The following is a 17,848-nucleotide window of genomic DNA, read 5'->3' as shown; positions in this document are numbered from 1 at the left end:
TTGCCTTGAGATCTTGTAGATGCTGTTCATTCCATCTGGACTGCTTGTCCTCTGTCCTGCCTGCCTGGCAAACTCTTACTTATCCTGCAATACTGTCCACCTCCAGGTAAGCCTTCCTTGATTTCTTAAAACAATGTATTCAATCAATCAATTATTCATAATAATTTATACTCTTTTTTTTTTTTTTTTGGTCTTTTTGCCATTTCTTGGGCCGCTCCCGCGGCATATGGAGGTTCCCAGGCTAGGGGTCTAATGGGAGCTGCAGCTGCCAGCCTACGCCGGAGCCACAGCAAAGCGGGATCCGAGCCGCATCTGCAACCTACACCATAGCTCACGGCAACGCCGGATCCTTAACCCACTGAGCAAGGGCAGGGACCGAACCCGCAACCTCATGGTTCCTAGTCAGATTTGTTAACCACCGCGCCACGATGGGAACTTCATATATTCATCTTTGATTTTTTTTATTTTATTGTTTCATTTTTTAAAAATCGATGTTTTTATGTTTGTGCAATAGTAAGTGAAAATTCATATGAAAGAATACATGAGATTAAAAGATAATGACTTGGTTTAAAAGTACATTTTCACTTGTGCCAATCCTACTTATTAATTACAGTGAAAGTCTAATCTATTTCTTGTATATTCATTTAGTACTTAAAAACTAATTCAATGAATTTTATTATATTTATAGTTCTACAACCATCATCACAACCTAATTTTAGAACATTGCCATCCCAAACCCCCAGTCCACCCCTTCTTCTCCCCCACATGTCCCCTTTGGTAACTGTAAGTTTTTCAAAGTCTGTGAGTTCCAGAAATAAGTTCATTTGTATCCTTTTCTGTTTTTTAGATTCCACACATAAGTGATTTATTCAATCATTGAACAATAATTTAGTATTGATCTTTGGTTTTTTTTTAATTGAAGTATAGTTGGGAGTTCCCATCGTGGCTTAGTGGTGATGAACCTGACTAGTATCCATGAGGACACTGGTTCAATCCCTGGACTTACTCACTGGGTCAAGGATTCAGCATTGCTGTGAGCTGTGACTGTGATGTAGGCTGGCTGTGGTTCAGATCCTGTGTTGCTGTGGCTGTGGTGTATGCCAGCAGCTGTAGCTCCAACTGGACCCCTAGCCTGGGAACTTCCATATGCTGTGCGTGTAGCCCTAAAAAAAAAAAAAATACAAAAGAAAAATTGAAGTATAGTTGATTTACAATGTTGTGTTAGTTTCAGGTATAGAGCACAGTGATTCAGTTACACACATTTACCTATATATATTCTTTTTCTCAACAATTTATTGAGAGGCCACTATGTCCAGGATCTTTTTTTAGGGTATCCTGATATTACAGTGAACAAAACATAAATAGACTCTGCCCTGATGGAACATAGAGTCTAGTGGGAGAGGCAGACCAGAAAGCCATAGTGAAACACATCAAAAGAATAAAATGCCTAGGAATAAACCTATTTAAGGAGGTAAAAAACCTGTCCTCAGAAAATCATAAAGACACTGATGAAAGAAATTGAAGATGACACAAACAGATGGAAACATATACCAGGTTCTCAGGTTGGAAGAATTAATATTGTTAAAATGACCATACTACCCAAGGCAATCTACAGATTCAATGCAATCCCCAAACACCAATGACGTTTTTCACTGAACTACAATAGATAATTTTAAAACTTGCATGAAAGCACAAAAAACTCCATATAGCTAATATAATCCTAAGAAAGAACAGAGCTGGAGAAATCATGCTCCCTGACTTCAGACTATACTACAAAGCTATAGTAATCAAAACACCATGGCCTTGGCACAAAAACAGACACTATGTAAATGGAACTGAATTGAGAGCCCAGAAACAGACCCATGCACTTGTGGTCAATTAATCTATGACAAAAGGAGGCAAGAATATACAATGGAGAAAAGACAGTCTCTTCCATAAGTGGTGCTGGGAAAACTGGACAGCTCCACATAAAGGAATGAAATTAGAACATTCTCTAACATCATATACAGAAAAAAAAATTCAAAATGGATTAAGGACCTAAATGTAAGGCCAGATACTATAAGACACCTAGAGGAAAACATAGGCAGAGCACTCTTTGGCATAAATGGTTGCAATATTTTTTCCAGTTTGTCTCCTAAAGCAAAGGGGAAAAAAAGCAAAAATAAACATAACAGGATCTAATTAAACTCAAAAGTTTTTGCCCAGCAAAAGGAACCATTGATAAAATTGAAAAGACAAGCTACTGGATGGGAGAAAATATTTGCAAATGATATGACAAATAAGAGATTAATATTCAAAATACATAAAACAGTCCATTAACTCAACATCAAAAAACCAAACAACCCTATTAAAAAATGGGCAGAAGACCTGAATAGACATTTTTCCAAAGAGGACATGCAGATGGCCAACAGGTACATGAAAAGATGTTCAACATCAGTAATCATCAGGGAAACGCAAATCAAAAGCACAGTGAGATATCACCTTACACCTGTCAGCATGGTTATCATGAGAAAGAACACAAGTTACTAATGTTGGAGAGGATGTGGGGAAAAGGGAACCCTTGTACACTGTTGGTGGGAATGTAAATTTGGACTGTCACTGAAGAAAACAGTATGGAGGTTTCTTAAAAAACTAAAAATGGAAATATCACAGAGCTCAGCAATTCAACTCCTGAGTATACATCAAAAAAAAAAATCTCCAAAACACTAATTTGAAAAGATACATACACCTCAATGTTCATAGCAGCATTATTTACAATGTTTAAGATATGGAAGCAACATAAGTATCCATCAACAGATGAATGAATAAAGAAGAAGAGAGCTTGGGATAGACCATAATGGAAGATAATATAAGAAAAAGAATATATATGTGCATATATATGTTTGGGTCACTATGCTGTGCAGCAGAAATAGACTCGACACTGTAAATTAACTTTATCCTAATAAAAAATAAATTAAATGAATCTGAAATGAATCTGATTAGCATCCGTGAGGATGGAGGTTTGATCTATGGCTGAGCTCAGTGGGTTAAGGATCAGACATTGCCAAGACCTGTGGTGTAGGATGCAGACGCGACTCAGATCTGGCATTGCTGTGGCTCTGGTGGAGACCAGCAGCTACAGCTCTGATTCAACCCCTAGCCTGGGAACTTCCATATGCCACAGGTGCAGTGCTAAAAAGTAAAAAAAAAATATATATATATATAAAATACACACATATATACAAAAATAAAATGGTATAGCACAGTTGGCCCTCCTTATCCATGTTTTCTACATATGCATGTATGGACCACCTACTGTATACAGTATTTAGACGTGTACTGCACATATAATAAGCACTGAGTGCTTGTTAAATAAGAATAAGGGTGATGTTAAAAGGCCTCAATATTTACTATCACCAGGAAAAGCATCTTCTGGTGCTTTCACAGCTCTTCTCCCCAGGATGTGGAAAATTATACTTTTCCACAGAAAGTTTTGTGTAATAAAATAATGACTGCATTTATATGGAACAACAAAAGACTCAGAATCACCAAAGCAATCCTGAGAAACAAAAACCAAGCAGGAGGCATAACTCTCCCAGACTTCAAGAAATACTACAAAGCCACAGTCATCAAAACAGTGTGGTACTGGTATCAAAACAGACAGACAGACCAATGGAACAGAATAGAGAACCCGGAAATAAACCCTGACACCTATGGTCAATTAATCTTTGACAAGGAAGGCAAGAACGTAAAATGGGAAAAAGAAAGTCTATTCAGCAAGCATCGCTGGGAAACCTGGACAGCTGCATGCAAAGCAATGAAACTAGAACACACCCTCACACCATGCACAAAAATAAACTCCAAATGGCTGGAAGACTTAAATAGAAGACAGGACACCATCAAACTCCTAGAAGAGAACATAGGCAAAACACTCTCTGACATCAACATCATGAATATTTTCTCAGGTCAGTCTCCCAAAGCAGTAGAAATTAGAGCAAAAATAAACCCATGGGACCTCATCAAACTGAAAAGCTTTTGCACAGCAAAGAAAACCCAAAAGAAAACAAAAAGACAACTTTCAGAATGGGAGAAAACAGTTTCAAATGATGCAACCGACAAGGGCTTAATCTCTAGAATACATAAACAACTTATACAACCCAACAGCAAAAAAGCCAATCAATGGAAAAATGGGCAAAAGACCTGAATAGACATTTCTCCAAAGAAGATACACAGATGGCCAGCAAACACATGAGAAAATGCTCAACATCGCTGATTATAAGAGAAATCAAAACTACCATGAGATACTACCTCACACCAGTCAGAATGGCCATCATTAATAAGTCCACAAATAACAAATGCTGGAGGGGCTGTGGAGAAAAGCGAACCCTCCTGCACTGTTGGTGGGAATGTAAACTGGTACAGCCACTATGGAGAACAGTTTGGAGATACCTTAGAAATCTATACATAGAACTTCCATATGACCCTGCAATCCCACTCTTGGGCATATATCTGGACAAAGCTCTACTTAAAAGAGACATATGCATTGCATGTTCATTGCAGCACTATTCACAATAGCCAGGACATGGAAACAACCCAAATGTCCATCAGCAGAGAATTGGATTCGGAAGATGTGGTATATATACACAATGGAATACTACTCAGCCATAAAAAAGAATGACATAATGCCATTTGCAGCAACATGGATGGAACTAGAGAATCTCATACTGAGTGAAATGAGCCAGAAAGACAAAGACAAATACCAAATGATATCACTTATAACTGGAATCTAATATCTAGCACAAATGAACATCTCCTCAGAAAAGAAAATCATGGACTTGGAGAAGAGACTTGTGGCTGCCTGATGGGAGGGGGAGGGAGTGGGAGGGATCGGGAGCTTGGGCTTATCAGACACAACTTAGAATAGATTTACAAGGAGATCCTGCTCAGCAGCATTGAGAACTATGTCTAGATACTCATGTTGCAACAGAACAAACGGTGGGAAAAAAAAATGTAATTGTAATGTATACATGTAAGGATAACTTGATCCCCTTGCTGTACAGTGGGAAAATAATATAAATAAATAAATAAAAATGACTGCAAAAATACTAACATTGATGAGATTTGTTCATTTCTGGGAAATGGTGCACATCATGCCTCCTGGTTTCATGGGATGGCCTCTGCTTATCTCCCTTCCATGGGGCGCCCCCCAATTTCATAACATATCTGGCAGGAGCCAGGCACTGACCCGGAATAAACTTTTTTCCCCCCTGCTTATAATCCCTGGATAGAACCTAAAATACAAATCTCCCCTTCTCCTCAGCCTTTCTGTTTAGCCAGTTGGGCGGCTCCTTCCCGTCCCCCTGAGCTCTCAGGCTGCGGCGTCTGGGGAGGTGTCTGTACGTATCAGGTCAGGCTGGCCTTGGCTGACTTACAAGCAGACCATTGAAGACCCCAGAGAGTGGGCTGAAGAATGTGCGTCTGTTCTATTCCTGTCCCTACTTCCTTTCCAGTAAAGGGCAGGCAGAGCTGCTACTGGCTGCTACTAATAGACACACAGGCCTGGGGGAAACTGTGTATCCCACATGGGGATAAATCAGGCTCAGCCCCGGGGGCAGAAGGATGGAGTCAGACTTAAGAGAAAAACAAGATACTACTTGTATGGGCATGGTGTGCACTGCAGCTCCAATAGATGGCAAATACATGTTCTGGGGCTTTGGTAGGCTCCCTCCCGTCGCCTATAGCCAACACTCATTAACAATGTTCCATCCTCCTCCAGCCACATAATTGAGGACAGAATAAGGCAAAGGTGGTTTCCCCCTCCTGGTGGATAAAGGGGCGGAAGACTCAGGCATCACATATGAACATAAGGGCCTTGGAGTCCTGCTAACCCAGGCCGTTCTGTACAGTGGCTGCCAGGCGGTGAATCCTAACTCTTCAAGGCAATATGAAGTGCTTGGGCTAGAGAGGGCATCCCAGGGAAGCGAATACAGTGGATGCATTTCATTTTTATTTTATTTTTTTTTTGTCTTTTTAGGGCTGTACCCTCAGCATATGGGAGGTTCCCAGGCTAGGGGTTGAATCAGAGCTGCAGCTGCCGGCCTACACCACAGCCATAGCAATTCAGGATATGAGCCGTGTCTGACCTATACCACAGCTCACGGCAACGCCAGATCCTTAACCCACTGAGCAGGGCCAGGGATTGAACCCGAGTCCTCATGGATACTAGCTGGTTTAGTTACCGATGAGCCATGATGGGAGCTTTCCAGTGGCTGTATTCTGAATTTACCCACTGTGAGAGCACGCCAGGGGCTCAAAGGAAAATCCTATGATGCCACTTAGAGTCTATAAATAGATATATACATGCGTTTCTGCAGGGTGCTGAATAGGATTCGATTTTCTGGGTAAATGGCCTTTAAAACAAATACCCTAGCTCCTGATTATAGCTCCGGTAAGTTCTTCCTAAACCTTTAAATAACTCCGAGCTATTTGTGCTGTGAGCTGCCCTGACGGTGAGGGTTGAGGGGAGAAGCTGCAGCATTTCCTTCCCAGAAGGCTTTAGGAACAGGAGTGCCTTCTACCCCACGGGTGTTTCAGTGTGGTGTTTCTCAAAAGGATGAGGTGGAGCCTCTGGCTAGGGAAGTGGAAGGCCTGCTCCACTGGGCCACGCCCACAGCGCCAGGTGACTTTCCCTGCGCTGTGCCCTGGGAGGGTCTGGCTGTGTGCCCAGCCACCCAAACCCTGCAGGTTCCAGTCACTGCTTCTTTCCAGTCACTAAAGGAGCCCACTGGCACAGAGCAGTAAAATCATCTTCAAACCCACCTGCCGCATAGGGTGGATTCCAGGCTAGGGGTCCAATCAGAGCTGTAGCTGCCGACCTACACCACAGCCATAGCAATGCCAGATCCGAGCTTCCTCCATGACTTACACCACAGCTTGCAATGCCAGATCCTTGATCCACTGAGTGAGGCCCAGGATCAAACCTGAATCTTCATGGATACTGGTCAGGTTCTTAATCTGCTGAGCCACAATGGGAACTCCACTTCAAGCCCATTCTTGTTTTCTTTTTTTGCTTTTTTAGAGTCATACCCACAGCATTTGGAGGTTTCCAGGCTAGGGGTCCAATTGGAGCTGCAGCTGTGGGCCTACACCACAGCCACAGCAATGCAGGATCCTTAACCCACTGAGTGAGATCAGGAATCAAACCTGCCTCATCATGAATACTAGTCAGGACTGTTACCGCTGAGCCACGATGGAAACTCCGTTTATATATATATATATATATATATATATATATTTGCACACTGGTTATGACTTACAGCTTCTCAAGGTCCCTTTTAAATCCCAGATTCCTGGACAAGAAAGACCCAGAGACTAAAGGACAAGACGCTGAACTATCCCTCTGAAGTGGCTCCCAATCCCTGTCGCTTGAAACTTAGTTTCACCTTTCTTTCTTTAGAAAGGGTTTTTTTTTTTTTCCTTGCACCTATTTTTTAAATTAAATTATAGTTGATTTTCAATGTTGTGCCAATTTATGCTGTACAGCAAAGTGACCTAGTCATACATATATTTATATATTCTTTTTGTCACATTATCTTCCATCATGTTCTATCTGTACACATGTTCCCTCTCTACACAGTAAGACCTCATTGCTTATCCATTCTAATTGTAATAGTTTGCATCTATCAACCCCAAACTCCCAGTCCATCCCACTCCTTCCTTCCTCCTCCTTGGCAACAACAAGTCTGTTCTCTATGTCTGTGAGTCAGTTTCTGTTTTGTAGATAGGTTCATTTGTGCCATATCTTAAATTCCACATATAAGTGATATATAGTATTTGTCTTCCTCCTTCTAACTTATTTCACTTTGAGAATCTCTAGTTGCATCCATGTTGCTGCAAATGACATTATTTTGTTCTTGTTTATGGCTGAGTAGTATTCCACCCTGTATATGTAGCATATATTCTTTTTTTTTTTTTTTTTTTTTTTTTTTGTCTTTTGTCTGTCTTTTTGTTGTTGTTGTTGTTGCTATTTCTTGGGCCGCTCCCGCGGCATATGGAGGTTCCCAGGCTAGGGGTCAAATCGGAGCTGTAGCCACCGGCCTACGCCAGAGCCACAGCAACGCAGGATCCGAGCCGCGTCTGCAACCTACACCACAGCTCACGGCAACGCCGGATCCTTAACCCACTGAGCAAGGGCAGGGACCAAACCTGCAACCTCATGGTTCCTAGTCGGATTCGTTAACCACTGCGCCACGACGGGAACTCCATATATATTCTTAATCCATTCATTTGTTGCTATTTCCATGTCTTGGCTATTGTGAATAGTGCTGCTAAGAACACTGGGGTGCATATATCTTTCTGAATTGTAATTTTGTCCAAGTAGATGTCCAGGAATGGGACTGCTGAATTATATGGTAATTCTATATTCTGTTTTCTGAGGAACCTCCATACTGTTCTCCATAGTGGTTGTACCAATTTATGTTCCCACCAACAATGTAGCAGGGCTCCATTTTCTCCTAGAAAGGTTTTTATATAACACACAAAAAAGTGTTACTTGTACAAATAAAGGACCTATTTGGGCAACAGAAAATGACAGAGCAGGTCATCAGGCATCATAAGAATAGCAACAGCAGCACTGACTGACGCCATGGTTCTTAAACCTTTTTCAGGCTATATCTGCCTTTGAGGCTTAAAGTCACCAATAATCCATTAGGAAAAAGTGCATATTTAATTTTACAGACACTTTTGAGGCATCCAAGGAGTCCCTACCCTACCCTTCTCTGTCCTATCCTAGTGTTTCATCATTTAGGAGTCACTCTCACATACATTTTATTTTATTTTATTTTATTTTATTTATTTATTTATTTTGTCTTTTTGCCATTTCTTGGGCGGCTCCCGAGGCATATGGAGGTTCCCAGGCTAGGGGGCCAATCGGAGCTGTAGGTGCTGGCCTATGCCACAGCCACAGCAACGCAGGATCCTTAACCCACTAAGCAAGGCCAGGGATCAAACCTGCAGCCTTATGGTTCCTAGTCAGATTCGTTAACCACCGAGCCACGACGGGAACGCCCATACATTTTATTTTTGACCTTCACATTTGATCCTGCAGGGCTGATACTGTTAGCCTGATTTTCAGGGGGAACTGAGGCTCAGAGCAGTGATTTGCCTAATGTCACTCAGAAAGTATATTAAGGAGGCTTCACAACTTCAAGTCCATGTTCTTTCCACTTGCTTTATTGGCCAGTATTATCTACAGTGGCATCTCCATAGTGACTGGGAAGAACAAGAAGGTCCAGTCCCTAATCCTGGGTTCAGAATTTTTAAGGCCCAGTGTGGTGTGTAATTCTGAGTGCGGGTGCCCCTGGATTGAACAGATAGAGATACACCAAGCGCTGAAGCAGAGCTGCCTTACCCAAGATGAATGGTCCGGATGTGCTTCTGGATACCCGCGGCAGTGCTCAGCACCTTCCCACAGTTTTTCCAGAGGCATTTGAACATCACCTTCATGGAGTTCTATAAAGGGAAGAGAAAGTTACATTAAAATGAAAACTGACCCATCAATTTTTTATTTTTTATTTTATTTTTTTTTTGCCGTCCCCATGGCATGCAGAAGTTCCCCAGGCCAGGGATTGAACCCGCACCACGGCGGTGACAATGCTGGATCCTTAACCTACTGAGCTACCAGGGAACTCCTAACCCATCATTTTTTTTTTTCTGTCATCCCAATCTATTTTTTTTTCCTTCATTAGAAAAGTAACAGCTTCCTATTCTCTTGACTTTATAGTATACAATTTTAGGGAACTCCTCTGCCGGTAAGGATCTTGGTGACCTCAGAGGTTTTCCTCCATCCATCATGGACACTGAGCCCTGCAGGAACATTTAGTTCCCTTTCATTAAGGTCACAGTGTCATTTAGGTGTTAATGACTGTGTCAAACATTCATTGAGCTCTTACCATGTGCCAGGTGCTGTTCTAAGAGTTTATCTCACTTAATCCTAAAAGATGGACACTATTATTATCATCACCATTTTACAGATTCATGGAAAGCTTCAGTAAAACATGCCTGGTCAATGAACCAGCTTCTAGCAAAGCTGAGATATGAATTGAGGGAGTCTGGCTTCAGGAATCACCCTTTCCACCAGGACACAATTCCACCTTCTTCTACAAGGATCTCAGAAGTTTTCCCAGAGTCCAGCACAGTGATTGGATTTACTTGCACAAGTCCTGATCTCCTTATTTATCAGGTAGGAACCACAATAGTACCTGCCTCACAGGGTTATTATGAGGATTAAAGGAGGTCATAAAAATGAATCATTTAGCACAGGACTGATAGAATAACTATTGGACCAATGGCAGCAATTATGGTCTTATTATGATTATACATCCAGGCAAGAATCTGACAGAGCATTAAGTGTTTTTTTTTTGTTTTTTTTGTTTTTTTTTTTTTTTTTCCGGGGAGAGCGCCTGTCTTTGGGAGGGTGTCTCTTTGCTAATTGTCCCACTGGGCATGGTGACAATCACCTCCATGTGCTCAGCAAGCCCCATCCCCTTTCCTCTGGGAACACAGCAGGACTGTGGTTTCCAGCTTTCCTTGCAGTTAGGTGGGGTCATGGGACCAAAAAGGACAAAGGAACAAGAGCAGAAGATGCACATCCCTCCTAAACCTCATCCCTAAACTACTTCTCAGTGCCACCTCAGCCCACTCTGTTGACTAGAGAGGACTTCGGGGACAGCAGAACCACTAGATCAGGGGCTCTGAATCCTTAGTTTGCCATGAACTCTTTTAGAAGTCTGGTGAAATCCATGGATCATTTCTTAGAAAAATTTATTTTAATGTTTAAAATCAACTACATAGGATTACAAAGAAGCACAAGTGTACTGAAAGACAGCTATGAAATTATTTTAAAAATCTGGTGATACTGGTAATATTATGTATTCTTTAACTATTAAATAACAAGATCTTTAAGTGAATCTGACAACTATTATAATTTCAAAGTAGTGTTTTTTTGTTTGTTTTTTATTTTGGTTGCACCTGTGGCATATGGCAATTTATCTCTTGGGCCAGGAATTGAATCCAAGCTGCAGCTGTGACCTATGCCAGAGCTGTGGCCACACAGGATCCTTAACCTGCTGCACCACAGCAGGAACTCCTCAAGGTAGTGTTCAGCATAAATGATATTTCATGATATCTTCCCAAATTGGAATGTGATATGAAAATGTCCATGATTTCTTTTTTATTTCTTTTTTTTGTTTGTTTGTTTGTTTTGTTTTTGCCTTTTTGCCATTTCTTGGGCTGCTCCCACGGCATATGGAGGTTCCCAGGCTAGGGGTCAAATTGGAGCTGTAGCTGCCAGCCTACGCCAGAGCCACAGCAACGCCAGATTCGAGCCGCATCTGCGACCTATACCACAGCTCACGGCAACGCCGGATCATTAACCCACTGAACAAGGGCAGGGATCGAACCCGCAACCTCATGGTTCCTAGTCGGATTCATTAACCACTGCGCCACAACAGGAACTCCTATTTCTTTTTTTAATAATGATTTTTTTTCCATTATAGCTGATTTATAGTGTTCTGTCAATTTTCTACTATACAGCAAGGTGACCCAGTCACACATACATTATACATTCTTTTTTCTCACATTATCATGCTCCATCATAAGTGACTAAATATAGTTCCCAGTGTTATACAGCAGGATCACATTGCTTATCCACTCCAAAGGCAATAGTTTTCCTCTATTAACTCCCAATTCCCAGTCCATTCCACTCCCCCCCACCTCCCCTTCCCTCTTGGCAACCACAAGCTTGTTCTCCATGTCCATGATTTTCTTTTCTGTGGAAAGATTCATTTGTGCTGTATATTAGATTCCAGATATAAGTGATATCATATGGTATTTGTCTTTCTCTTTCTGACTTACTTCACTCAGTATGAGAGTCTCTAGTTCCATCCTTTTTTTTTTTTTTTTTTTTGCTTTTTAGGGCCGCACCCACGATACATGCAAGTTCCCAGGTTAGGGGTCAAATCGGAGCTGTAGCTGCCAGCCTACACCACAGCCACAGCAATGCCAGATCCCCGACCCACTGAGCAAGGCCAGGGATCAAACCAGCATCCTCATGGATACTAGTTGGGTTTGTTTCTGCTGAGCCACAATGGGAACTCCCATGATTTCTATCGGTAGTCAAGTCTGCCAGTGTTATTGGCACTAATGTTACTGTGGTTTGATGTCTTTAATCACAATTGCAGGCAATGCTACATTATAGTTAAAAGGTTCTTGATAATAAAGATATTACTTTTTCTCCCCTCCAAATTCACAGACTCCCTGAATTCCATCCACTCCTTTGGGGACCTGCGGACTTCAGGTTAAGAACCCCTGCACTAAAACTTCCATATTCCATGGGTATGGACATTAAAAAAAAAAAAAAAAAAGGAACCACTGAACTGGGAGGAAGGGGCCTGGGTCCCTGGAGAACTGCGTGGAGCAGAGACACCCATAACCACCCCCCTAAAGACCTGATTGGATTGTGACATGAGAAATACATAAACCTTTCAACTGCAAGCCTACCCTGATCAATAAATGTAGTTGTTGTGATACCTTCCCTGAGCTGACAGAACTGATGTGGCTTTGTTTACACATCTAGTAGGATTTCTGCCCACAGCCCTGTTCTACAAAGCAATTATTTACACATTTAGAGGGTGACTCAACAGCTATTATAATGAGATTAGCACGCTGTTCCAGACAGCCACCCCCACCCAAGTCCTTCTCGAGGCTTCTCAGTTGAAACAAGGCACCTGGAAACTTGCAGGACTGAGGAGCATCCTGCTGTTCGAAATGGACTTGTCAGCACAGCTAGCGGAGAACAGAGCATGGTGGCCAATGACTGTAGTCTGCTAGAGCAGATTAGGGACAGCAGAGGGAGCCCAAGCCTCCTGGGGCCTTCAGGATCCCAGAGGGCCGTGGGGTGCCAAAGGCTCTGACCAGGTGGCCAGAGTTCCAGACACAGCCACCTAGCCATTCCAGCTGCAGCAATTGGGCAGCCCAGGCTGGGCCACACTCCCCCCTGCAGTGGGTGATACTGAGCTGTAGGAGTTCCAGCAGCAAGGAGCTGGAGCGGAGGTGGTGGCAGGGCTGTGAGGGGAGCTGAGAAGCAAAGATAGAATTGGGAGACCTGGAAGTACATGGTCCTGAGAAGTCTGTATTTATTCTAAGGGGACAGTTGACATATTTCAGGCCCTCATCTCTTCAGGCCACTGATCCCACCCACTCTAAGATGAGGCAAAGGGAGCGTTACATCCTGCCCTGCCTCCACCCTGGCCCCACGGTTCACAGAATTCTACCTGGTGTTTTCATTCAAAGCATGTAGTGATCCAACAATATTAATGAACAAATCCTCACACAATGAGTGCTTTCTGACTATTTTTCAGACGATGAAGCTATACTGTTAAAATATATCTTCCACTTAAGGGAATCAATGACTCAAACCAAAATTATAGGTATCTGAGAGTGTGGAAATGAAGCCATGATAGAGGACAACACTTTTTGATTCATCCTAAGACCTTCCACTGATGGTATTCTTTCATTCATTAAACCAAATAGCTATTAAGCAACGAATATTCCAGGTGCTGGTGACAGAAAGAAAAGAAGCTGTTCTCCAGGAACTTACATTCCAGTTGGGGGAGAGGCAGAAATGACAATAAATGATGCTATGGTGATGGAGAGGTTACTGGAAATGGGGGTGGGCTGATCTAGGTCAGATGAGGCCTCTAGAAGGTCCCTTTTGACTGGAACCTGAAGGTTGGAGAAGGAGCCAGTCATGCTATGAGTTAGAGTTTTCCAGGCAGAAGGAAGGGTTAATGCAAAGGCCTGAAGATGGGGAAGAGCTTGACATACTGAGGGCCAGAAAGGACAGTGAGTTTAGATGGAAAGGAGAAAGAGTGATCTGTTTGAAGTAAGGTAGAGAGGCAAAAAAAAAAAAAAAAAAAAAAAAAAAAGACAAATAACATAGGAGTTCCTGTGGTGGCTCAGCAGAAAGAATCAGACAAGCATCCATGAGTATGCAGGTTCGATCCCTGGCCTTGCTCAGGGGTTAAGGATTCAGCATTGTCGTGAACTGTGGTGTAGTTCACAGATGCAGCTTGGATCTGGCGTTGCTGTGGCTGTGCTGTAGGACAGCAGCTATAGCTCTGATTCAGCCCCTAGCCTGGGCACCTCCACATGCCATGGATGTGGTCCTAAAATAAAAAAATAAAGAGATAATGTGGAGAGGCAAAGAGGGCCAGATCATGCAGGGGCTTGTATGGGGAGGTAGGGATTTTGCATTTATTCTAAAATAAAGGAGAAGCTGCTGAAGGGGTTTAGGTAGAGGAATGAAATTCTATGATTTAGGTTTAAAAAAAACCCCATCACTCTGTTCTGGGGAGTGAGAAATTAAGATTACCTGTGTGATGTTACCACAAGTCAGAGAAGATGGTGGCTTGAAGAAGGTCTGGGCCATGAGAATGGAGAAAAGTGGACACATTCAAGATCCATTCTGGAGGCAGATGCAACAGTACTTGCTTTGGGGTTGAGTATGAAGGATATTAAAGGGATGGTATTAAAGATGACTTCTAGAGCCAGGTGGTTGTAGTTCTGTTTGGGATACTTATTATTGATCAAGAGGAGGTGGCAAGGAGAATGATGGATAAGTGAGCCTGGAACTGAGGACAAGTGAGGGCTAGAGATACAAATTTGGAGTCAGGAGCTGAAGGATTTCTTACAACTTAAATCTGGATGAGATCATCTAGGGAAAAATGCAGCTAGAGATGGTCAGCAGGCCCAGGATACCGCAGCATCCAATATTTCATGGAGGAAACTGGGAAGGAGCATTGAGAGAGAGAGAAGAAGAGGGAGAGAAGTAGCAGTAAGGAAGACAGTGTGGTATTTTCAGTACAAATAGAAGAAAGTGTTTTCAGAAGGAAGATGTGACTTATCCAGTGTCACGTGATGATTCCTACCAGTTAGTCTTTCATAATTAATATAATAGTATTAAACAGCATACAGAGCCAAATTCCTTCTGCATCTTAAAAATTTTTAAAAGGGTCAAACTGCTGATTGTTTTAGGAAATGACAATCACAGCGGTATTTTTGTGCCATAACAAGTATGATTTATAAAACTGCTGCTCCTCATCCTTGAAATAACATGCTAAGCATTTGCTTTTTGAATTGATTGGTAAAGCTTGGTACTTATTGTAGAAGAATAAATGTTATTGGCATGGTTCCTTTCCTTTGTTAGGAGGAAATAGCTGATATGGAGGTATCATTCCCTCCCCCCCCACCCCGCCTTCCACCCCATACAGGGAAGCTGACCAATATCCTCTCTAAATCCCTTGGAATTTGGATAACTACCAACTGCAATTGTTTGAGTATCATCTCAGTTACACCCATACTCTTTTGGTCCCTTGCTAAGGGCTCCAAAGAAATGGGTTGCCCAAAGAAACTTAGGCAACAGAATGAAGAACAATGATCAACTCTGCTTCTTCCTTACTCTTTTCTTTTGCTGGGTTTCCAAGAGGCATGTTGGGGATAGACTAAATATTTTTATCATGGTAATGTCTTTGAGAGTAAGAAGCCTGGGTTTTTGCCCAACACTCTACTCCAGCATCTAACATCACATATCAATAATGATTTGTTGCATTGAATCTTGGGAAAGTTGTGTTTGGGGCCCACAGCAATGAGCCACCATTGAAACCTCTTAATGTATTAGAGCATTTAGGAAATTCACTTACTAAATAATCTACATTCGAATAGTTGTCAGGAAGACTATTGTTCTGTAGAATTTAAGATTTCCCAGCATGATTACCACTTGATGGTCTTACCTGGCTATAAATTTACTGCTCAGTGGAGGTCCATGGTGAGCACTGAACGACAGATGGCTTTCTCTTCACTCTACATAGTAATTTTTTTTTTTCCAACTCTATACACCCTGAAGAGCTAGCTATTTGAGGAAGGTCTAAATTCACCAGAAGGCAATGGAAAATCTGCTGCAGGAAAAATGACTGTCTAATTTATAATGACTCAGGTCATTAGCATGCGCAATTGGAAAAGCTTTCATGCAGCATTATGGTCTAGATGTATAGTCAGAGAAAGTTCTTGTTGATTTGCAAGGTGGTGGCACATGTGGGTTTAGAAACATAAGTAAAGTTTCTAACGTTTAGGGGGAGACCACAAACTATGCTTAGGGAGGGGACACTCTTAAAACCCCTTCACAGGGGAAAGCCTGATTTCTCCTCTACTTCTTTTTTAATAATACATCTTATTTATTTATTTATTTATTGGTTGTGCCCCCGGCATATGGAAGTTCCTGGGCCAGGGGTCAAATCTGAGCAGCAGCTGCAACCTATGCTGCAGCCATGGCAATGCTGAATCCTTAACCCACTTAACCCAATGCCAGATCCTTAACCCACTTGGCCACAGCGGGAACTCCACATTTCACATTCATTATCCCATTTCATTCCAACCTGTTGGAGCTTTATTCTCCTAATTTACTCATGTACAATATCTGCCATCTCTAAATTTGGTGGTAATACACATGAAAAGATTTGGAAATGTCAATAAATTTGGCCCAATTCAACTTTTAGGGGTCTATTCTAAGCAAATTATCCAAAATGCAAAGATAGATAATATAAAGATATTAATAATACTATCTTTTGGGGGGGGCTTTTTAGGGCCACATGTACAGGATATGGAAGTTCCCAGGCTAGGGCCACAGCCACAGTAACGTGAGATCCGAGCCATGTCTGCGACCTACACCACAGCTCGTAGCAATGCCGGATCTTTAACCCACTGAGCAAGGCCAGGGATGGAACCCACATTTTAGTTGGGTTCATTATCACTTAGCCATGAACTCCTTTTTTTTCTTTTTCTTTTTTCCTTTTTTTCTTTTTAGGGCGGCACATGCAGCATACTGACTTTTTATTTATTTATTTTTAATTACTTAATGAATTTTATTACATTTATAGGTGTACAGCAATTATCACAACCAAATTTTGCAGCATTTCTCATACCGACTTTTTAGAACAGTGAAAAATGAGAAATAATCTTAAGGATGACAATGGGGGAATAGTTACATTAATTTTATGTAACCAAATATTAAGGAACCTTAAAAATAAAGTTGTGAAGGGAGTTCCCGTTGTGGTGCGGCAGAAATGAATTGATTAGGAACCATGAGGTTGCAGGTTCGATCCCTGGCCTCACTCAGTGGGTTAAGGATCCGGCGTTGCCGTGAGCTGTGGTGTGGGTAGCAGATGTGGCTTGGATCCTGAGTTGTTGTGGCTGTGGCTAGGCTGGCAGCTACAGTTCCCACTTGACCCCTAGCCTGAGAACTTCCACATGCTGCAGGTGCAGCCCCCAAAAGCAAAATAATAATGATGATAATAATAATAATAATAATAATAATAATAATAATAATAATAAACTTGTGAGAAAAGCTTCTTTGACATGAAAACACAGGTTCCCAGTGTAGTAAGGGGATCGCTGATACTTCCTCTTTGCTCCTATAGGTTCACACTGCTCCCTTCTCCACCCTGCTCAGTGCCCTGGAGGTTGACCTTTCTCTAACAACCGGGTCCCTTGCCCACTGGTTCTTTGGTGGATTTGACCAACAGGAGGTAGAAACAGGAAGAGAGCTTGGAAGGCAGAACCTCTGGGTTCTGGAAGCCCCTCTCTTTACATGCCTCTTCAGGCTTAGGGGTGGTAATGCTCTTTACCCCAGGGTACCGCACCCCTTCTGATCTCCCCTAATCCTTTCTACATATGTATAAAGAACCTCTTTATTCAATTTTCCCAATAACCCCACTTGAGTACACCATCAGCTTCCTCCAGGACCTTGACTGAAATA

At 42.1% G+C, this 17,848-nt stretch overlaps 1 protein-coding gene and 1 long non-coding RNA gene across 2 annotated transcripts in view; one reads left to right on the top strand and one right to left on the bottom strand.

Moving 5' to 3' along the window:
* The window catches only part of ZNF704 (zinc finger protein 704), a 271,560-nt gene that overhangs the window by 23,296 nt on the left and 230,416 nt on the right, over positions 1 to 17,848 (bottom strand). The window contains exon 5 of the mRNA XM_021089176.2: positions 9,389 to 9,489. Within this exon, the coding sequence (XP_020944835.2) occupies positions 9,389 to 9,489 (101 nt within the window). The remainder of the gene's footprint in view (positions 1 to 9,388; positions 9,490 to 17,848) is intronic.
* LOC146403822 (uncharacterized) overlaps positions 1 to 17,848 on the top strand; it is a 509,633-nt gene that overhangs the window by 419,085 nt on the left and 72,700 nt on the right. The gene's annotated exons all lie outside the window — the stretch shown is intronic.

This window comes from Sus scrofa, chromosome 4 (genome assembly GCF_054392235.1).
Source record: "Sus scrofa isolate SSC_HxYL_T2T_F1_AM1 chromosome 4, Sscrofa_HxYL_maternal_Yorkshire_Landrace_v2.0, whole genome shotgun sequence".
Classification (NCBI taxonomy): Eukaryota; Metazoa; Chordata; class Mammalia; order Artiodactyla; family Suidae; genus Sus; species Sus scrofa.
This window is presented reverse-complemented; position numbering and strand designations above follow the sequence as displayed.